This window comes from Helianthus annuus, chromosome 10, assembly GCF_002127325.2.
Source record: "Helianthus annuus cultivar XRQ/B chromosome 10, HanXRQr2.0-SUNRISE, whole genome shotgun sequence".
Classification (NCBI taxonomy): domain Eukaryota; kingdom Viridiplantae; phylum Streptophyta; class Magnoliopsida; order Asterales; family Asteraceae; genus Helianthus; species Helianthus annuus.
Window position 1 is genome coordinate 129,129,760 of NC_035442.2, and position 22,988 is coordinate 129,152,747.

The 22,988-nt window shown below is 36.1% G+C and overlaps 2 protein-coding genes and 1 long non-coding RNA gene across 4 annotated transcripts; 1 reads left to right on the plus strand and 2 right to left on the minus strand.

Annotated features, from left to right (window-relative positions):
• Positions 1-424: 424 nt before the first annotated feature.
• LOC110884578 (putative cyclin-A3-1) lies at positions 425-3,895 on the plus strand. Of its 2 annotated transcripts, none has more exons than XM_022132297.2 (8): positions 425-835; positions 1,231-1,463; positions 1,558-1,633; positions 1,756-1,832; positions 1,915-1,948; positions 2,080-2,229; positions 2,311-2,445; positions 3,447-3,895. In XM_022132297.2, exons 1-8 carry the CDS (start codon positions 437-439, stop codon positions 3,534-3,536), a joined length of 1,194 nt encoding a protein of 397 aa, XP_021987989.1. In that variant the 5' UTR covers positions 425-436; the 3' UTR covers positions 3,537-3,895. The 2 variants fall into 2 exon arrangements, with proteins under 2 accessions (XP_021987989.1, XP_021987990.1); XM_022132298.2 differs by lacking the exon at positions 3,447-3,895 and adding an exon at positions 2,568-2,874 and having other exon boundaries at positions 433-835.
• A 519-nt stretch (positions 3,896-4,414) lies between these two features.
• On the minus strand, positions 4,415-4,891 carry LOC110884579 (zinc finger protein 4). Its single transcript, XM_022132299.2, has one exon. It carries the CDS (start codon positions 4,889-4,891, stop codon positions 4,415-4,417), a length of 477 nt encoding a protein of 158 aa, XP_021987991.1.
• A 14,135-nt stretch (positions 4,892-19,026) lies between these two features.
• LOC110881321 lies at positions 19,027-21,834 on the minus strand. Its single transcript, XR_002559690.2, has 3 exons — positions 21,727-21,834; positions 20,964-21,053; positions 19,027-19,257 (listed from the first exon to the last, which is right to left on the minus strand). It is a non-coding gene; the product is annotated as an uncharacterized LOC110881321 (long non-coding RNA).
• Positions 21,835-22,988: the final 1,154 nt, after the last annotated feature.

Sequence of the window (22,988 nt, forward strand, 5' to 3'; positions counted from 1 at the left end):
AAGAAAGGGAATGGAAAGAAAATATTTAACTAACTAGCGTGTTTCAAGTTAGAAAGAAATGAAAAGAAAAGTAAAAATTTTATGTTTTAAAAATCATTTCCTTCCAAATCTTTCCAATTTAGATTTAAAATGAAGAAAATAAATATAAATTTTCCTTTCATTTCTCCGAGTTTCCTTCCTTAAAAAACTTTAGAACACGACTTTTTTTAACCTCCTTTCAAATCTTTTCTTTTTCCTCCGTTAAATGAAACTCGTCAAAATCTTTTAAAAGGGCGGATTAGCGTTGATTTTGTAGTTTTAAGTTCACTCGTTACACATAAACTTAAAGCTCTTTGAGTCTTTGTATGTTATTTTGATTCTAATTAAATTAATAAATCACTAAAAAAATTTAATATTTCCCGTAAAACACGAAAGCGGGTAAAACTTGAAATGTTAAATGATTCAGCGCGGCATTCAATCCATTTTAAACTCTCTACACATATCGCGCTCATTGTCTCATCTTCACCAAAACCCTAATTTCATTTCAAACCCTGCAACTTCAATGGACACCGATGAAAACTGCGTCGACGTCATCAACCGACCATCCAGAAAGCACATCGCCACCCTGCATGACGTCAGCCACAACGTTTTCAAACAAACTTGTTCTACAAAGAAGCGTGTGGCGTTAGCTGAGATAACCAATTCAGGAAGCGTTTGCTCGATTCCGAGCTCGGATAGTAGAAGGAACGTGAAGCAGAAGAAGGATCAAGAGTGTGTGAGATCTGATCTTTCTGTTTCGTTTGAATCAGCTCGTGATGATAGGCCTCTTATGTATCAGCATCTTCATTTAATAGAGGTATTTGATTCATGTTTCTGATTGTTATTTGTATGATTTTAGATGTGAATTTGAATTTGAATATGAATTTGAGCAGAACATCACCTGTAGATTAGGAATTTAGATGATATTTCAAATTAATTTGAATTGGCTCCAATTCAGAAATACAGAAGTAGAATTCCAAAAGCACATATCAAAACTTTTGAAGTTTAATGATATTTTTAGTGGAATACTCATTAATTGATTCTAAATTGTTTATGACAGCGTTGATGATGTTGGTTATTGATAATGATATAAGCTTTTCATTATTTTTACTATGTCTATGGTTAATGTGTTTTAAATTGTAATAATCATGTTGTTTTATGCGCAATTGGCTTGGTATAGTAAACATTACTAACACAGAATTTGTGATATAGATTGAAGAAAAGAGAAGGCCATTGCCTAATTACATGAAAAAGATTCAAAAAGACGTAACAACGGGAATGCGAGAGATTTTAGTGGATTGGTTGGTTGAGGTTGCAGAAGAGTATAAACTTGTATCAGATACCTTGTTCCTCACAGTATCCTATATTGATAGATTCTTATCTTCACATTGTTTTAGTAGAAACAAGCTCCAGCTTCTTGGTGTATCCAGCATGCTTCTAGCCTCGTATGCTCGTAATCCTATTTGAATTCTTTGTTTTATCATAAATTTCTCATGATAATGTTGTTCCTAACCTAACTCTCTTCATTATGTATCTTAGGAAATTTGAAGAGGTTAGCCCTCCACATGCTGAAGATTACTGTTATATAACAGACAATACTTATACAAAAGAAGAGGTTCGTTTGTCTTTGTTATAAACTTGTAATAGCCAGTTGGACAGTTGGTATTAATGTCTTTTGCATTTTTTCGTACGTATGACTATACATAACAAGGGTATTAACTATTAAGCATTTAATAGGTGGTTCAAATGGAGAAAGATTTGCTTAACTTTTTGGAACTGGAACTGAGCAATCCGACGCCAAAAACTTTTGTTAGGTATGTGTTTGAAGTGATACTTGTGACTAATGGTTGATGATTTTAACTATACACTGACTAATAATCATATATCGGTGTGCAGAATCTTTATTAGAGCAGCTCAAGGAGATATTATGGTATGCTTATTTCTATACTCTAACCATACAACTTACCATATTATGATAAGTAAATACATAAATACATTAAATCAAATATCTAGTAACTCAATTTGGTCAGTTGCTGACGTACTTGTATTTACCAAATGCAGCCGTCAAATTCAGCATTTGAGTTTTTGAGTTGGTTTCTTGTGGAGCTAAGCTTGCTAGATTACAGTTGCTTAAGATTCTTGCCGTCAATGGTCGCAGCCTCAGCCGTTTTTATTGCAAACTTTACAATTCAACCGGAAAAGCATCCTTGGGTGAGAAATTGGCTAATCTTTTGGTTTTAAAAAATAGGTTTGACTCCGAAAAGCCAAGATTCATTTTTTTATCCGTTTCAGGGCTTGAAAATGCAACGTTATTCGGGATATAGACCATGTGAGTTAAAGGATTGTGTAATTGCCATTCATGACTTACAGTTGAGAAGAACATCATCGTTTTCTCAAGCAACACGAGAGAAATACTCACAACAAAAGGTACTAATAATTTCGTATATGGTTTACGTGCATGCTACACATACATTTATTATGATCTTATGTTTGAAAATTGTTTTTTTTTTTTTTTTTTTTTTTTTTTTTTTTTTTTTTTGTGAAAACAGTTTAAATGTGTTGCGGCATTGCTTTCTCCTCCAGTAATTCCGGTTTCTTACTTTGAAGATGCTGATGAATAATACCATAAAAACAATCATAACTGTTGTAGAGCAAATTATTTGTCATCAAAGTTTTGGTGTTTTTAGTGCATATGTTCAGACCCATTGCTTATTCATGTGGTTTAGTTTCTTTTTTTTGATTTTATGTACGGTTTGTTCGATTAATGTGCTCATTGCATGTAACATGGTGTGGAAAACGCATGCTGCAAAGAAAAGATATATGGATATGAGTATGATCGAATAATGTATTGTGTAAGATCAAAGGTTACCTTAGGAAGTGGGTTTTTTGGATTCATGTTTGAACGTGATCTCAAAACACCCTAAACAATTAAAACATACAATCAACACAAAAAACGAACGATAGAAGATAAGATTGAGATTTCGCTCTTTGAATTTTGTAATAATCATATAAAAGTTGTCACTATACATGGTTAGAAGAGGTTATTGTGGTATTTTTTTTTCTTATTGTTAGTTTTTAGCAAGATTAGTAGATAGCTAAATTATAAAACCAAAAGGCTTGTATCTTAGCGGTATCAAGATTTGTAATAAGTGTTATGTTCCATGTGATTGTGGGTTCTAATTCCACGGCCGACATTAGGGATGAGCTCGGTACCGACCGGTACCGGTACCGGGTACCATTTGCTCATCCTTAGCCGACATTGATGTAAATTTAAAAGTAGGTTAGAGTGTCGTTTTTGAAAAATAGTTAGATTACACTCTCGATATCGCATTCATTTGACAATTGGGTGTACAATGTTAGACTTCAAACCAGTTAAAAATAATACCATTTAAAATCAAACTAAATTACATATTCTGTTTTTGCTGTAGGAAACTCAATTCGGTTCGTCTCCTACCGGTTACAACCAAAAAATCTTTAGAAAAAATGAACTCTTGTCACCTGTTGTATTAAGTGATTGAATACTTGGCTGGCTTCGCTCCACAACCTTTCACCTGCGATAACGCCCATTGGGGCCGTGTACAACGCCGGCGCGTTATCTGGTAACGAGTGGTCTTAGTTATTCCTCCATCTGGTTTTGAATATGATATCTAGGTAGTCAAAGTTGCAATGCATGCTCAAGGCGCAAAAAGTGCAACAATAACAATGTTTTCAAAAGGGCCCTAGATGCAAAGGAACGTAGCGCAGCATATGCGCCTTGCCTGAATAGGCGCATTTTCAGGCACTCAGGCGCAGTTTCTGGCCAAAAATAGTTTGAACAGGTCTGGAACAATTACACTATCCTTAAACATGTCTAAGACCCCTAAAAATGGTATTTTCATACTATGCATCTTGCTTTTTAAGCACTTTGCGCTTAGGCTTTGGGTGAGGCCTATGCGCCTTGTGCCTTTGACAACATAGAATAATAGTAAAATAATAAATATATATATAATAGACAGAAAAAAATAGTACCATTCCTCATTTACTAGGCCTGAAAGCACCACCCATTTTTTTTAAAGGGTTGGATTAATCAAGATTCATGATATACAAGATAAATAGTTTTCTTCAACTTTATTACAATCACCTGTACATGATTCATCTTTCCTTTCGAATTAGAAAAAGATGTAGATATAAACAATATAAAAGACATCTTCAAACTTAAAACCCTAAAACTCTTCGGATATCGCGGTTACGCTGCATAAAAGAGTTTGTTACCTGAAACCTAAGAACTGAAATGAGAGACAGCAAACTATTAACTAGACTCTGCAGACGATAGGCCCGCTTCATGAGAGTAATAAGGTTTGTAATAGTGAATCTATTCTCTTTAAAAATACTTGTACACTTGTACCCGATTCGAATATCACAGCTTCAGATTCAAGTCAAGTGTTATTGGATCTGGATCCGTATCCGATGGCTGCGAATCCGCCATTTGTGGATCTAAATAGTAACCTCCATGCCACATTCTTTCCTGCCCATGCATACGGACCCAAGCGTCTGCGGCTGCTGCGGTTGCAACTGCATACTTATTATTACCACTGGCTTCGGCCACTGTTGTCCCAGTAATCGGTCTGTGTACAACCGAGTGAGCTTGCAGTGGCACACCGAGTGTCCGACCGTACGCAGGCGTGATAAGCGAATGATATCTTCTAGCAGCATCTCTCTCCCTCTTGTGTGCATTTTGGTGACCCCCTAGTGCTTGTGCACTGTAGAATTTCCTCTTGCAGAAGTGGCATACCTTCACCGCGACCGGTCTCGATGGCGAGTTGTTTGTAGCTTGCCTGAGGCTAAGATCCAGCCACCTGTTGTGATGCTCTCCATCTTTACCTTTGGTATTCATCAAGACTGAAAGTGAGAGTACAAAATAGGTTCTGTTTTTTGAGATAAGGCATGTGTAGAGTAGGCCTTAAAAATGGGAACTTGTCACATTTAACATGTTTAATTGGTCATGCATAGTAATCTTTTGACCCCGAGATCTATGGACGTAGTTTTGCTATTCAAAAGAGGGTAGCAGCGCAGCTTGTTGCCCCGTTTACCATCTATCTCGATGTAAATTCATAACACACGTGTCAACTAATATTGGTGATGGCATGTCAAACTGTAGTTTTTGTGCCAATTATTTCCCACTTGCTATTTAATATGCAAGTGCACAACTTTATATGGTTCTCTTCAAGGCTTGCCTAAAATGTATTTGCTCAATAATCAACAGACATTTCCATTAATAGTCATGTCAGAAATCTTTATATTTATTTGGACTGTCTGCCAATATATAATATATGCAGATGCTATACATACAGTAATTAATATATATTCTGTAACATAGTAACATATGTGGTTGATATAATTTTATATTTTATTGTCAATTTATGTAGGAAATAAAATAAAATAAAAGGAAAAGGGTATGTGAGAGGTCTTGTTGATGTTTCTGATTAGACCATGGTGGGGTTGTGCTAACTGTCCATTTTTGTTATTAGTAGCTATGGCTTTATACATGTTTTGATGTTACATACTTTGTCTACTTGCCTTGTGCCGACATATCGTATTCAAGCGCCGAATGATTAAATACATTAGTTTCTTCGTCAACTTTATATGTAGTCCTTGAGTAGTAGAAATTACACTGATGGCCCTCACTATTCACTTGGGTAACACATTTGGTCCATCGAATAGATAGCCCCCCACCCCCCCCCCCCCCCACCCTAAAAAAAAAAAAAAAAAAAAAAAACCTAAACCCCTCATATCACCTTTTTCTTCAAGACATGCCCATGAGGCGTTTTTTTTCTTAAACTTGTTTTGAGTTACTTTTTTGAGTAAACTTGCGTTTTGCTTCCTGTGGTTTAGTCATTTTAACGGTTTTGTCTCAAACCTTTTAAAATAGCTATTTTCCTCCAATAGTTTGCTATGGTTTTTCCATTTTGCTCCATGCGGGGAGCAAAATGGAAAAACAGACAATTTGGATGAGTTAGTGGCGGGAAGCAAAATGAAAAAACCATAGCAAACTATTGGAGGAAAATGACTATTTTTAAAGGTTTGGGGCAAAACCGTTAAAGTGACCAAACCATAGGGAGCAAAACGGAAGTTTACTCTTTTTATATAAGAGTATACTTGTCTTTAATTTCCAAAAATTGTCGAGTTTTTGATATTTGTTAGTGCTAAGGATTATCTGTGTTACCCACCCTTGAATAGTGGGATAATCTGTGTGATTTTTGATACTTAACCAAATCTTCTTCAATATGTATGAGAAGAACCATCTGTGTAATTTTATTATATATATATATATAGAGGAGGTTAACGTACATTACGGCTTAACGTACATCACGTACGATAGGTAATTACGCACGTTCATTTTAAAATCACGCACATTATAACTCAAAAATCCAAAATCACGCATGTTGAAACACAATAATCACGCATATTGAAAAACATTAATCACGCATGTTATAGAACAAATCACGCACGTTGTTGTACGTGAAGTACGTTAAGCCGTAATGTACGATATACTTTATATATATATATATATATATATATATATATATATATATATATATATATTTTGTTGACGAGAGATGATGAATAGTAACTTTATTTTTATAATAATATATAGCTTTTTATTATTTTATTATTTAATATATTATAATAGTTTATTATTATATTTACTTTTAATAACATATTTTTAATTTTTTTTGTTTTTTAAAAAATATTTATTTCCTTTACCATTTTTTAATAATTTTTTTTCTTTTTTTTAAAACATAAATTAGTTTATCGATTAATTTGATATTTCTTTAATAATTTACGTTATAACTTTTTTTTAAAAACTTAAGTATGTAGTTGTACTTAATTTTCCCCCTGACATTCTGTTATAAGTTTTGTTAAAAACGAAGTTGTACTCAAATAAAGTATTTATTTGGTATCATGAAACGGTACGATAATAAACTAAATCGTTCTAATGGTTTGACTTTCTAACAACATGTTTTATTTCCAAATCACGTTTGTTTTATATTATCATTTGCTCGATTTCGCCGCAACTCACGACGTAAAAAAAACTAGTTATTATTATTTTGGGAGGGGGTGTTTGTTTTTTTAGATTTTGTAATATTGAAACATCAAGAACCCTAATTTGAATGGGGAACATGTTGGGTGGGCAATACATGAAAGCTACATATTGAAGAGATTTGGCGGGACCTATGAAGATCTAGTGACAGATTTAAATAATCCAAACAAATTTACCAGGATGACTCTCATCTATTGCTTAGCAACATGGATGCTACAAGCTATCAATCTATCATGGGAGGGTTGTGCTTCAAACAAAATTGCTACCGGGTTTGTGGTGTGCCCTTTTGTTGTCTTATGTGCATAGAAATTACCCTTTAGAATATCATCACCTTACAAATCGATTTGAAATATAAAATACTTGATTACAATTTTTTTTTTAATTTTAACATTATCAAGTTTCTAACTGATTCAACATATTATTTTGTTTTATATATTTTAAGTTATTGGTGTCAGAGGTCTCTCTGAAGCAATCTTTTTATTTACATGGATAGAGGTAAGGTTTGCGTACATTCTACCATCCTTAGAGTGGAAGAGTGCTCCTCACATGGGGAGTGATAAACTCTCCATCTATAGCCAATAATCTCATATCATGTCAACTTGCTTTCTCGACTCCTTCTTTTGCACTTAAACACTAGGGGTGTTCCAGCCAAACAACCTTTTTCTTAAAAAAATGTTAAGAGTAAAGTACAATTTACGTCCCTGAGGTTTACACCCGCTTACATGTTTAGTCCCCAAGTTCAAAAATTCAACACTCTAGTCCCCATGGTTGTCGATTGCTCGCAATCCGATCTTTATTGGTTAACACCATTAGTTGACTGGCAAAAACTCAACTGTTGACAAGGGTAAATTGGTAAATTCACTAAAACTAATCCCAGTGTTCACCATATCACTCCTTTATCTTCCTTTATAAGCTACACTTCAATCCTTCCCCCCCCCCCCCAAAACACCTTCAGCGCCTAAGTACATTCTCCGATCACCCACAAAGACAATTGTTTCAAGTCCGATCAAGGTCAAAATGTTGTCTTATTCTGTGATCATGCGATCCGAGCAAGTAACAGGTACGGAATTTGCTTAATTTCACCTAGCAAGTAAGTATCAACTTAATACAGTTACATGAACATGCTAATATGTGAAATTGCAGCCGACTTAAGGGTCCAAAGCTCCAACGGTCGTGTAAGGATCCAACTCTGAGTGATTGTTCGGGGTGTGGGGAGTGTTAGTGTCGAAGTTGTGGTGAACGGGGGCCGTGTCAGAATCAGGATCAGGCTTGTGTGGTATTGAAGTTTTGGGGTTCTTTAGGGTCACCAAAATCCCGTATTTATGATGCATAGCAAGAAACTACGCTTAACAATCATAATTGGTTTTTTAGTTTGATCATTTTTTGGGTTTTAGTATTTACCGATCAATCTCAACCCATTATGAAATCATGTGATCAATGTGTAAGTTAGAATGATTTGAAAGTACTAACTGAACTTTGATTATGTAACTTTTTTACTATATATAAGCAAGTAATTTAATGCAGGTTCTAGATTGCTATTGTAGTTATGCACAATATGATTTTGTTGTAATGTAGGTGTTGTAGATTTTGCACAATAGTGATTCTTGATTGTTGTGGTAGTTCACAGATTATACAATTTGGTTAACTTGATCAGGCATTAACTTAGATAAGGAATTTGTAGGATTCTTGATTCTTTATCAAGGCCTTAACTTGATCAAGAATTTCTAGGATATAGGAGAGTTATAAACAGTTGTGAGTTAGTTATACAAAAGGGCTGTGTGTTAGGCGTTGGTTATAACTTGAACATGGATTTGACTAGGGAAAAAGTGTCACACCCCAACCGATGGCGGAAACATCGGGATGTGACACTAAACAATGAGATTGCTCGAAAGAATCCATAACACTAGTATTGCGACAATAATATTTAATTTCTTTTCATGGCAAAACTAATGTCATACAAATTCAAGTACAAATAGTTCAAATAAGAGATTCAGTAGTTTGATAATAGTCTAGGCGTGTATCTAAAGTAGCCTAATCTTGATTCGAGGTAACCTGCGATTAACCTGCAACATACGTTAAAATAATGTCAATACAAAAATGTATTGGCGAGTATACAGGTTTGATATAATAATAGTAAAATAGATAAAAGCGTTGCGAATTTCCACATACATAAACGAGATACAACACAACATATATACTAACTAGACAAACACTCAAGCTAAGTCCCGAGATGACTGCGAAGGAGTGGTGTGAGATATCCTTAACTAGACCCCGTCGGGTGTGAGTCGAACTATAGTACCATACTAGCTAAGGTGGAACATCAATGAGTAAAAGTCCTAGCACATATGTATCAAGCATCAGGTGTAAATATGTATATTGGTCATTCACGTGTGAAAATCAGTTTAAGCATGTAGTGTGTTTTGATGAGTATGTTTATATATGAACGTATGTTACACCCCAAAAGGTGTGTTTTAGAGCGAAAAGGGGTCAAGTATACTCACAGTGTGTGCCTAGCAAGTAAACACGGTCTGGAATGGATTGGAGAGAGTGCCGGATCAGCCTGCGTCGGGAACAGAAGTGCGTAAGTCCTCCAAAGTGCTGAAATGATCGAATCAGAATGTCGAGTGATGAACAAGCTCCTTGTACGAAGCTGGTGCCTTCGTACAGTTGGCTTGTTCCGTGTTCCAAAATCGAGTGTTCTTTGCGTCGTGCTTCGAGAAATCGAGTGTTCATCCCTCTAACCTCAAGCTACTGATTAAACTTAGGCCGGGGAGGTCTTGGTTCAAGTCAAGGGTGGGAAATGGACTGGGTTGTGCGAACCCAGTGCCTTCGTACGAAGCCGGGCTTCGCATAGAACAGTCCAGCTCACATTCGTGACTGTTCTTGGCGTTCGGAGCTGTGTTTTTGTCTGAATCGGATGTATTTTCGACTCCTATTCGAGACGGTTTCGACACTACCTCGTTCCAATATCCAGTGAACGAAATACACGCCATTTTATGTCCGTTCCGGTGTGAAAATCAAGTTTTAATGGGGTTTTAAAGGGTTTTTACCTAGATCTACACTTGGTGAGTGTGAAATCTATAGATTTCTAATTTGGGAAGCCGAGCTAGGCCCAATACACTCGGGTAAGTGTAGATCCGTGGTGAAATAAGAAGATTCAATGAATAAAGATGAAGATTTGTGTGAAAATAAAGAAGTTTAGATGAAAAAGTTGGGGTGTATACGAAAAAGATGAAGTTTTAGATGAAAACCATGAAATTTGGATGAAAGCGTAGTAGAAAACGTTGTGTAATCGTGTAAAAATGATAGATCTTACTTGAAAACAGTTGGACAGCAATTCGACAGCGTTTCGGTAAGAATGGCAGCAAGTTAGAATGGGAGAGGAGGGCTTGGCTATTTATAGAAGTGGCCTGGAAGTCTGGTTCGAAGCTGGCTTCCTTATGCGAAGCCCTGCCTTCGTACGAAGCCAAGTGTCTTCGTATGAGGGGGCCAGTTTGGTGTGGGAAGCTTCCATTTCGCGTATCAGATGTTCGTTAGGTGTGTTTTGTTGTGTTAGTTAGTTCGGGTACTTTAAGTATTTTAACAAGATATTAATTATTCACACACAACACTTATAACTCATTTAACATTTAAACACACAATAATAATGCAAGTAATATAAAGAAATCCGCGTTTTGAGTTTGCGTTGCGATGGTGCGAGAGCGAGCGAGTATTTCAGATACTCACGTGATGTAGTAGTGTAAGCGAAAGCGTTTTAATCGTAAGCGTTGTGAAGTGCGATATAGCGTGTTAATATAAGCGATGTAGTGCGAAAATATGCAATGTAGCGTAGTAAGCGATATAGTTTACATTATGATCTGAACCTCAGTGCTAGGCGTAACGAGAGTAACGAGTGCGAAAGTGCGGGTTGTTACAAAAAGCCAAGGCTGTTATAATAAAGGTCTTAAGTTGATCAGGGATTTGTAGGATTTAGGAAAGTTATAAACAGTTGTGATACACTTTGGTTATAAGACTTATACTAACGGCCGTGTGGTAGGCATTGGTTATAGCTTGAACATGGATTTGACCAGGAAATAAGCCAAGGCTGTTATAATAAAGGTCTTAGTTTGATCAGGGATTTGTAGAATTTATGAGAGTTATAAACAGTTATGAGTTAATTATAAATAGACCAGGGATGATACAATGCTCAAACCTGTTTGTAATTGAAGGCAATCCATGTCAGTAGACATGGCTAATAACTTAACTTTAGTAGCCATGACATGTTTGACCAGAAAAAATGGTTTACACTTTTGAGTAATTGAAGGCAGTTCAACTTATGCAACTACAACTCAGTTGCAATTCCGAATGTCAATCCCAATTCAACTAAAACTCAGTTGCAAATTATGCAGGTCAAAGCTTTCGAGTTCTAAAGGTAAAACATAGTGCAATTCTACTTAGATGTCTTAATACATGCTTTACTAAGTGGTTGTTTGTTTAGCTCTTAATGGGCTCTTAATGGTTCAGACCTCTTACTGGTTCAGCACTTAATGGGTTAGACTGTTTGTTTCGCCAGCAGATGTTTGAATGGTTCTAATGTACGTAAAATACAACATATAAATTACATCAAACAAGGCGTAAAATCAACCTTTTTTTGGTACTAATGTTGGAAAAAGTATATTTCTTTGTTTACTTTTAATTTTCAGGATCAAAAGAGCTTAAACGCACAAAAGGAACAAATTAACAGCAGAAACCAACATAAATACAAGGAAGAAGGATTGACACGACCTGCCGAACCTCCATCCACATCCAAACCAACAAAAATAACAAAAATAGAAGCTTAGGCACGGGGCCGTGTCCACCAAACATGGGGACGTGCCTAGTCAAGATTCCCTGCAGAAAAAGACAACAGCAGAAGACAAACCAACACGGGGCCGTGCTAACTCAACACAAGCCATGGTCAACTCTAAGATTCATAGAATCTGAGATAGTACAACAAGTACAATCACCACGGGCCGTGCCGTTGACACACGGAGCCGTGTTAGTATAAGATCTGACATCTGTAGTTAATGAAGAAGAGAGAGAATGAAGGCCCCGGGGCCGTGCCAGGTGGGCACGTGGCCATGTGAGCAGTCTGACTCTAGCTATAAATAGGGGTGCTTGGTTTCATTCCAACTCATTCCTTGGCAAACCACTTCTCTCACACTTGCCACCAGTCCACCACCACTACAACACCAACCACCATCATCCATCTTTCATCTTTTAGATTGTGTAGTAGTCTCAGGATCCAAGATCGATCGTAAGAGTTCTTGTCAAACAAAGGCCATGCTTGGCTAATCTCTTACATCACTTGGTGAAGACAAATCTTTTATGTATTACTTTTGATTTCCAATCTTTGGCAAACTTTTTATTTGGGTATGAATTAATGACTTTAATAACTAGTTTTCTATATTGAAGGTGAATTTTACTTAATCATTTCTTCATGTTTTGTTTGATTCACTCATTCGTGTCTTTACGCTCTATATAAAGTGCGTTAACAACCTGGAAGAGGGTTAGAAGGGTGTTTGGGTAAAGTTCTTGCCACGTTCAGTGTATAGATCATGCGAGGACCTTTTCAAGCTTAGTAGCCTTAAGGCAGATAACATCAAATTGAGGGAAGTAAGAACCTCTTGTAATCCCTTATCTATAAAATACCATTAAAACATTAAACCGACCTTGCGGGACTGTATCCTTGTCGACTCAGACCAATAGGTTGAGGGTAACGCTGCCTAGAAGGAGGCCTACCACTTTTCGCATTAATAACTTACTTAATTGTCTTTCAATAATCCGACCTTGTGGGACTGTATCCCTGCTGACTCAGACCAATAGGTTGAGGGTAACGCTGCCTGGAAGGGGGCCTACTAATATAACTTAAAGACAATCTCTTAAAAAGCCCAAAGTGCGGAAATCATCAAAGGATACATAAAAGAGGAGTTGGAACCAAGTGATTCCTTCTTATCTATTTGTTTTCCTTGTATTTTTATATTTTTATTATTTTTATATTTTTATTTTCTAGTTTATCTTTTTAAAACTTTCAAAACTTTTTATCAAAATTTGGTTAGATTAGATGTTAACGATAAGCCGGTACTAAAAGCTCTTGTGTCCTTGGATGACCTCGGTATCTTGCCATCATTTTTATATTTTTATTTTCTAGTTTATCTTTTTAAAACTTTCACAACTTTTTATTAAAATTTGGTTAGATTAGACGTTAACGATAAGCCGGTATTAAAAGATCTTGTGTCCTTGGACGACCTCGGTATCTGGCCATCACTATACTACGTCCGTGATGGGTGCACTTTCCCTAACGTGTGTAGAGTGATAGTATTATATCGTGTTTTATAAATTTAAAGCTTGATTCGCGAGTAAAAAGTGCTTAAAATATATCTAAAATTATAAGCACACCCGCACACGTCAGGTTCAGACGTTTGCCTCTGAATGATTAAGCATTATACTGAGTATGAATGGTTAAGACCTCTAATCTGAATTGGTCAGACATTTGCCTTTGAACGGTTAAGCATTATACTGGCTCTTAAAGGTTAAGACCTCTTATTGGTTCAACACTTAATGGTTCAGACCTCTTATGTGACATCTGTGCCTCTTTGACCATCATACAAATACAAAACCAATGAAATATTGTGTTTCATACTTGGGATTTGTATAAATATGTGTATCATTTGCACATATAAATTCTTGTTCGATTTCAAGCTTTAAAACGCTCTCTGGAAAGTTATACGCGAACTGAAGCGTAAACATAATCAGCTTAATGCGATAAACATTCCGGAATAGTGACATAGGCTTAACATACCTTAAATAACCTTTACATAAGTTAGAAATAAGTTTTGGAGGGTTTGGTGTGTCGAAAACAAGTTTATTCGATCGTAGGGACTATTTCTGTCAAACTGCGAAACTATGCAGATTCGTATGGTAACGAACATTCCTAAACTTGATCATAAGCTAAACATACTTTAATTATCCTTTACATAGCTTAGAAATAGGCTTTGAGGGGTTCGGTATGCGAAAATATGCTTATTTGGTCAATAGGGACTAAAAGTGTCAAAAAGTGCATAAGTTTGCATTTTCGCGCATATCTTACGTTCCGAACATATCCGGACATCCAAAAATGTTTGTATTCATTAAAATATTTTATTTTAGTGATTGGAATGCAAAAATACCATTCGTTGCGTAATTTGGATCGTTTTCGCGCCCGTTCGAGTTTTCGTCGTAATTAACCGAAGAACGCAACCGTACGACCAAACAAACCGACATCCGAGATGTTTTTGAGCATATTTTAAGTTCCCTATACTTTAAATTCATTGTGGAGCCTTGAAATGGGGTTAATGGAGCTTAAACGTGTCGGAAATGCATCGAAAACCAAGTTTTGGACTTGCAAGGACTAAAACTGACATTCTGCCAAACTTGCTAAGGAGGGGCGCGTAAGCCTTGTCTGGTTTCTATGCGGCCCGCGACAGACTGTCAGACAGAAGCATTGAATCTGGTCATTTGAGCTGGTTTTGATGGTTTTGATCCTTGATTTGCAATACTATTTGATTGTTTTTGATGTCCCATTGTATTGTAAACAATGGGCAACACATGTAAGGTCCAGATTTAAGCACGATACGAGAAACGATCCTAGCGGTTCTTGGAATTCTATAAATACCCACCATTTTCATTCATTTCAACTCACACATTTGCTCTAATCTGCTCTAAGTTGAAGCCTTAGCTTCATACCTGAGTATTTTAGACCAAATCTTCCTTGCTTGGACCTTTTGTGAGTATTCTTTCATGCTTTTTATGCTTTTCAAGCATTAAAGTCAAACAGTGTTTGACTTTCTACTTTGACCAGTCTTTGGTCAACATAAAGTTCATTTTAACTTTGCAACGTAAGCGTAATCACGATGGTTATAGACCCATGTGACTATACCTACTGATTACCACGTTGATTAGTCGAAGTGACGAGTCAAAGTTTCGGTCAAAGTACGTGTTTACGCGTATTTTGAGACGAAGCTATTAGCGGGTATAAAAACACTTTGTTTTGATATCAAACCTGTTTTCTAACTTAGTTAAACATGTTTTAACATGTTTAACTCGTCACTTTTAGTCTAGTGCTTGTATAGGGTCGTAAGATAAGCGGTCTTAACAACCGCTTAGATTTTCGAACCCGACCCGTTTGGTCGATCGTTAGGATCCGACTAAGCATGTTTAGTGACCATAGTTGTATAGGGAATAACCTTCCGAGGTTATACCTTATGGTCACTTAGTTTAATTAGTTGTATGATAGGTAGTTTATATGCCTTAGGTAAATGACCAAAATGCCCTTTTCATGCATAATTGGTATTTAAGCATATGTAACTTAAATTTTGTCACTTAAACTGATTATACAACATATTTAAACATGTTAGGGCATATAATACATGTCATAGGACAAGTTAGGCGTCTCGAACGCGCTTTTGCGTGAATGACGCGTTAAAGTAGCGTAAGCTACCTTAATGGGTCGTAACGGGTCGTAAGCAATTAGGATAGGTTCCGATTTAGAATGTAGGCTTTGTTAAACCATATCACATGAGTTCCAATACTCATTTGGTTTACGAGACCTCATTCTATCCGATCTTCCTATTTACGTGTCGATTTATTAACTTACCGATCCGATTACTAGGTACTACTTGATTTCCTTGATTTGCCCGAGCTTTGTTAAGTTCATTAGATCGAGGATACTTGCAATTCAAAGTGAGTACATAGTTCCCCTCTTTTACCGTTTTCGACTGTTTTGGGGTGATTCATATGTGCTAAACGATTTAAAGCCTTTTAAACAAATGCTATGGTTTATATTAAACACAACAATTTCAATTATATGAGCTATTGAACCACTGGAACTATGTGAACTATTGAACCACTGGAACTATTGAACTATTGAACCACTGGAACTACGAGAACTATGTGAACTATTGAACCACTAGAACTACTGATCTATGCGAATTATTTGAACTATTTGAACCATTGGAACTATTTGATCTATATGAACTTCTTGAGCTATTTGAACCATTGGAACTATTTGATTTATGTAAACTACTTGAACTCTTTGAACAATTGGAACTATTTGAACTATTAAACTATTGGGTTATGGTAAGTGATTAGGTAACGGGGCGGGTGTAATGTGATAAAAGCATGGTGGATACGCCACTGGTACTTCCTATATATAAGTGTTTTTAACACATCACATACCGTTGCGTTATCTAGATCAGTTGGTCGAATGTTTTCAAAACGAAGTTACACTACAAGGTTTTCTTAACGATATAAACCATACGAGTTTTATTACAAAAAACGATTTACGATTTGGGTTACATAAACAAATGTTTTGGGTTAAGATTCATGGCGACGAGATTTTATAAACTATAACCAACTTGTTTTGAGTTGGTTAATCATATTGCAATACCAAACACTTTTCAAACACGGTTTTCAACTATCAACTTTTGTAGTCTAACGAGGTATTGCAACATTAAACAAGCCATGAGTCCAATACTCTCACAAAACCTATGTACTCGCCGACATTTTTATGCTGACGTATTTTCACATATGTTTCAGGTACTTTAGTTTTATGATGTTTGACGATGATTATGATGCATACTTACATAGGAATGGACGAGGCCTTAGTGACTCAATAACAATGAAAGATAATTTGTTCATGTTTTGCTTTTGATTTCAATACAATGTAATAAACTTAATTCAATAAAACAAAACTTCAATCCATGTGTTGTGAAACAATGATTCTGTTACGACACTCCCCGACGTTTCCGCCGCGGTTTGTTGTTTTAACGCGGTCGGGGTGTGACAGAAAAGTTGGTATCAGAGCTCATGGTTATAGGGAATTAGGTTATTAGTAATGCTTTGACCTAGACTATAACCTTCCTAGGACCCTAACACAAGTTACCTTGTGTTTAGTCTTAAAACAATACCGTTGCCTATCTTTAGGTGACAACCACAACAAGAACACAAAATACGAATCGACTTGAAAACTAATCATCTCTTCTTAGATGATTTATTATAAGGTTTTGAACCTTCAATTTTTTCAAAATCCTGTTAAAGTTTGGGTCTTACTAATGTGAACACGTGCAATCTGGAAGGGTGGGTGCCTGTATCCCGAGTTTTCTGTCTAAGGCTAGAGTGTTCGTTCAAATCCACATAATCGGACCAGTCACTCTTACCTGGGAACTCTTGGGATGAGTGTCCACTTATAGGCTAAAGCATGCCTTCGCGATACATTATAAGGACCTATTTACTTTGTTCAGCCATTTCGCGTCGTTTGTTTGTTCTAAATAACAAACAAATGATCGCCTTCCTTATGTTTCGTTCATATTTTCAATACCTCTTTTGTTTATCCAATCGTCAATCTGACTCGTTTCTCATGTTTCCTTGTTCTTTTTAGAACATGCCACCTAGACGTGATCTAGAACACGATGCTGCCCTCGCAGCCACAATCGTTCAGCAAATGGCTGCTGTGCTTCCGTACCTCATTACCCAGATAAACCAAGCAAATAACAATAACAACAATAACAATGCTCAGTGTAACTTCAAAACATTCAACTCAGCTAAGTCATCAAACTTTTCTGGGTCTCAAGGAGCAACTGCACTCCTGCAATGGTTCGAGAGTCTAGAAAGCACCTTCAGACATGTTCAGTGTCCAAACAAGCGAAAGGTTGAATTCGCATCTAGTGTCTTTGAGAAACGAGCTTTAACATGGTGGAATGGTGTGATGAGAGATAGGGGTGCCAATGTAGCATTGGCTCAAACCTAGGAAGAGCTTCGAGCTCTAATGATGAAGGAATTCTGTCCTCGTCATGAAATTAGGGCATTGGAAAGGGAATTCGATGATCTTAAGCAAGATAGTGGTGAGCATCGAGCCTACACGGAGCGTTATGAGGAGCTAAGTCTGTTACGCCCGACCATGGTTACGCCTTTGGATAAGGCAATTGAAAAGTATATTGATGGCCTCCCTGACTCAGTACAAGACATTGTTACTGGTAGCAACCCTAATACAGTTAGACAGGCCATTGAGCCATCCGCTACCGTGACTGAATCTCAGATCAGGAAAGGTAAACTTTTCCGAAAAGGCGACAAGAAACCAACCGATGAATCGAAACCAAGGGATAAGCAGACTGAGTCCTCTAAGAAGTCAAAGAAGCGTAAGGCTTCCCAGAACTTCGCCGTGGTTGCTCAAAATGATCAAGTTGTCCCTAACCAACTAGCTCAACCCCCTGCTAAGAAGCCATACAACGGGACTACACCTATGTGCAACCAATGTAATCTTCATCATCATGCTAGTGTGAAATGCCGTAAATGCCTAAATTGTGGACTTACTGGTCATACATCTAGGGTTTATCGAGCTGCAGCTGCACCAAATCAAGCTGACAACAATTCTGCTCAAGCTCGTTTTCCACCAGGTTCTTGCTACAACTGTGGCGAGATGGGCCATTTCCGAAACAATTTCCCAAAACATGCTAATGCAAATCCAGCACAAGGATGAGCATTCGACTAACTGGAAGACAATGCTGTTTAGAAACAATCAAACTTTATGTATTATTTTCTTTTGTTATCAAAGTCTATGAAACAGTTATTTTGGTTTGGAAATAAATCTTTTATTTACATTACGATGTACAAATGTGGTTACATGTATAAAACGACATACCCCCTACGATACCGACGATCAAGGAACCGTGTTCCTTGTAGAACAAACTACTCTTGAAATTCTTCCATTTTATGATCGCTTGCGATCTCCACAAAAATCCTAAGTACTCGTTTCTTCTAAGGAAATGAAGTACAAGGCGCAAGTTACAACTCTGGACGAATACCCAAAGTACCACTTTAAATCCTTAATAGGATACCCAAGGGTACTCCCGTAAGCTATAACGCCCGTCTGGTTTTATTAATATTTTAATAATAAGATACACATTTTTATGCTAAAATGTGTCTTTACAAAACTTGTTATACCAACATTCCCAAATGATTACAACATTTCAAAAACAATTTATAAGTGTTTACATAATTCACTTATAACAACACAAATCAGGATTTGACGCGGAAGCTTCATTTAACGTGTGTTCGGTTCTTGCTCACCGCTTGATCTTCATCCGGATTAGGTCCATCTTCACCTACGGTCAAAACCATGTAAATAATTAGTTTTGACACTTTAATAATCGAGTATAAACAAGTTCCGTGCTTAACGTAACAAAACAAGAAATTATTTTTGTTTTGTTTTCAGCCCCTTCACCGGCCGTGTCAAAAGGATCACTTGGCCATGTCAGCTTAACATATATTTTTCACAGCCCAGTCACCCGGCCGTGTCAAAAGGTCACCCGCCCGTGTCAACTCTGCACTTTTCTCAGCCATTAGTTCTTACCGAAACGGACATAACTCTCTCGTTTTTAATCCGTTTTACACGATTCTTTTTCCTACGCGTCCGTAATTTAATTCTCCATCATATGGAGTTAAAATCCGACATCCGGATTAACAAAATTTAAGACTTTTAAATCTTTGGCTTATTACCCTTTTTACCAAATTTTGACCCGTTCGTGATTTTATCAAACAAACATACCTATTTGATCTTTAAACCCATGAACTTCGTAATTTCAATATCTCCTATTATATTAGGCTCAAAATCACGGGTTTGTATACCTTCTTTAACCCGTTTTGACTTAGAAGCTTATTTTGACCCGTTAAGGGTATTTAAGCACTTTTACCGCATAATTCATACCCATTCACTTCTAGCATTGTACTTCCATATTATTTATCAATTTATCTTCCACCACAACTATATGTGTGGAGGATTTAATGTGGAGATCTATTTATTCTGAGTTTTACCCCTCGGATTATCATTTTACGGCAAAGACTCATATAGAGTCATTTGACCCAAAGATTTGCATATTTCACTTTTTATACTTAATACAAGTATCTATTTGGTCACAAAACTGATTTCTAAGTAACGTTTAGGGGTCGTTTGCTTAATTTCACTTATAAGGGTATTTTGGTCACTTTTACCCCTCCTATTACGACGAAGGACCTTTAAAGCCATGTTCGACCAAAATCCCACTTTTAAAACTATAATCTTGTTTAGAAACCATTATATTTCTAAAATACGATAATCATGACCCAATTTATTCGGGGTACCTTAATGATAACCGAATATCTATAATTTATCCTTGTCTAACTCTTATAGAACCTCAAGTTCTACATGACGAGTTGAATCATTATACAAACCTGGCTCGGATCAATATATTGACCGTTTTGATACCTTGCCTTAGTGGCCGCTAAGTAATAGAGATGTCAACATTCAATCGATATTTATTCCTGTAATCATACAACTCGACAAACCATTAGTCGATATTGTCAAAGGGTGATATATTCACCTTTTGACCCGTTTGGTCTAAATGACCGTTTACTTTTGCGAGATGGATTTATCATCATCTCGTCTACATGACTTGTACCGGTTTACACCGTACGGTCAATTTTCCTTATAAATCTATTTCTTGATCATTTTGACCCCTTTATATCTTACGCCATAAAGTGTCCTTCAAAACTAACGGTTATCGTCAACTAGTGACCACCTTACCGTTTTACCCTTATTAATTGTATTGATTTACCTTACAAGGTAATCATTCAGAAGTTGTTATTTATAAGTCATTGCATGACTAAATGATCTTATTAGCTCTTTTTAATCATTCAACATGGTTTATCATTAATGTCTTTTGTTCTGAACCGCATATGACGGGTCAAAACATCATAAGTCAAATATGACTTTTGATTATTCATAATCTATAAAACCAATAGTTGTTAATAAAAGGTGTAAGCTTTAACTTACCTTGTATCCGGATTATGCTCTTTTCCGCGTATACGATCCGTTTGACCCGCTTCTTTCCCCAAGCCTCCATCTAGCTTGTCAAGAGTCAAACTAGCATCATAATTCGTAAGATGGTTAGATTAGTCATCATTATTATGACTAGTTCATCTTACGGACTTTATGTCGAAACTTCTATTCGACTTCATCATAGGTTTGTTTGACTTTCTAAAGTCAACTACCTTTAATCATATAATATGCATGGTTAAGGCAAATAAACATTATGATTAGGACCCGTTTTATCCCATATCTCATGTAATTAGTCAAGCTTGCCAATTACGCGTTTCACTTGAATTTCAACACTTTACTTCTCATTTAGGCATTTTAACAAACACCTAATGGGCATAATTCTACACATTTGCTAACTAGTTCATAACTAGTCATTTTTACCAAGATTAACATCAAAATTCAACCACTATCACTTATGATCAAATACTCAAACTTGCAAATTGTTTAAGTATTTCTTGATTACTTAACATGCATGATGATTCTAATCATAATCATATCATCAAATCCATCTTATGACTAATACCCACTTAGCTTAGTGTGGTAATTCATTCAATCATTCAATTCGTATCATGTTATGCATGATTTTCACTTAGGGTTTTGTTACTTAACATGTATACATCACTAATTCAGTCCTAATTTCTATGATTCATACCAAAATCGCATATAGTGATGTTCATCCAATTTTTACAACTTCATGTAACAACAAAATTTTACATACCTCTTGATCCCCTCGACTTGGTGATCATTTGTATGTATGCGTGCCTTTGATTCAAGCCCGATTTGGCCTTCAATTTGATTGATTTTGTGTATGCTAGGGTTCAATGTAGAGAACCCCTTTTTCTCCTGTGGAAATCTCGACCAGAACACACACTATAGTGTGTGTTCTGGTGTTTTATTTTTAATAAATTAAAAACCATTTAAGTTCTTTGTCAACTTTGGTCCCTCACTTATTCAAGTTTTATAAAGGGTGTTTTAACCAAGTTTTCTTATTATTCTTAAAACACTTAACTAACTAGGTTGATATTCCTAGTTACTTAGTGGGTCCCGGGAGTTATAACCCGGTTTATTTTAAGTCCCGTTAACTCGGACTCTTATAAACTCAATTACTTAAACCTTTGATTCGTTTGTATTTAATATTAGGATTTCTTATTTAAATCCAAATATTTACGGGGTTATTTTTACTACTAATGGTATTTTACCCATCTTTTAGTATTAACGGAGCTTGATTACCAAACCCGTTTTCGGGGTGTTACAAGTCTACCCCCCTTAAAGAGGTTTCGTCCTCGAAACCTTTTCTTACATAATTCATTGAGTTTAAACTCAATGTATTTGAGCCGAGAAATCTTTTAGACATTACTTATACTTTTAACCAATTGTTAGTATTACCAGAAAAGTATGGTAACATCATTTTGGTTACTAATTGTCTACGTATCTCATACGACATAGTGCAACTCGAAATAACGTAATCTCGTTATTTCCACGTTTAGTTAACTTAGCGATATTCATCACTTTCATATACTATCGAATTCCTTATGAATCCGTTACTTTGACCCGTTTAAAGGTCTTTAGTGAAATCTTTCACTTTTAGCAACAAATTCTTTTGTTTTCAAATTTATTTATTCGGTTCAGTTATACCGAATCCACCGCTTTCAAGCAAACCAAATTTCTTGATTTGAATTGCTGACCTTAACCGGTCTCATTAACTAGAATTATTAGTCCAGTTACTTTTTACCGCTCGCTTGGTTATAATGTGATTCTACTTCAGATTGCATTTCTTGACCGTGATCGTGTCACATCATGTTTAATTTATATTAACCTTTCATTTTCGAAAATATCACTTTTCGAATATATCTTCTTGCGCCTATCAGTGTCAAGACTTGTATCTTTCATGCTTACTATTATTTGATTTGATATATTCTTATTTGGTTATGTCCCATTACCGGGCTCATTACTCTTTTGCTTTTAATGTTACCATTATCC

Excerpts from the sequence above, each read along its gene's own strand:
- LOC110884578 (XM_022132297.2), top strand. The coding sequence starts at position 437 with ATGATTCAGCGCGGCATTCAATCCATTTTAAACTCTCTACACATATCG. Across the intron at positions 1,464-1,557 it reads TCCAGCATGCTTCTAGCCTC|GAAATTTGAAGAGGTTAGCC; the intron begins GTATGCTCGTAA and ends TATGTATCTTAG. Across the intron at positions 2,230-2,310 it reads AACCGGAAAAGCATCCTTGG|GGCTTGAAAATGCAACGTTA; the intron begins GTGAGAAATTGG and ends TATCCGTTTCAG.
- LOC110884579 (XM_022132299.2), bottom strand. The coding sequence starts at position 4,891 with ATGAATACCAAAGGTAAAGATGGAGAGCATCACAACAGGTGGCTGGAT.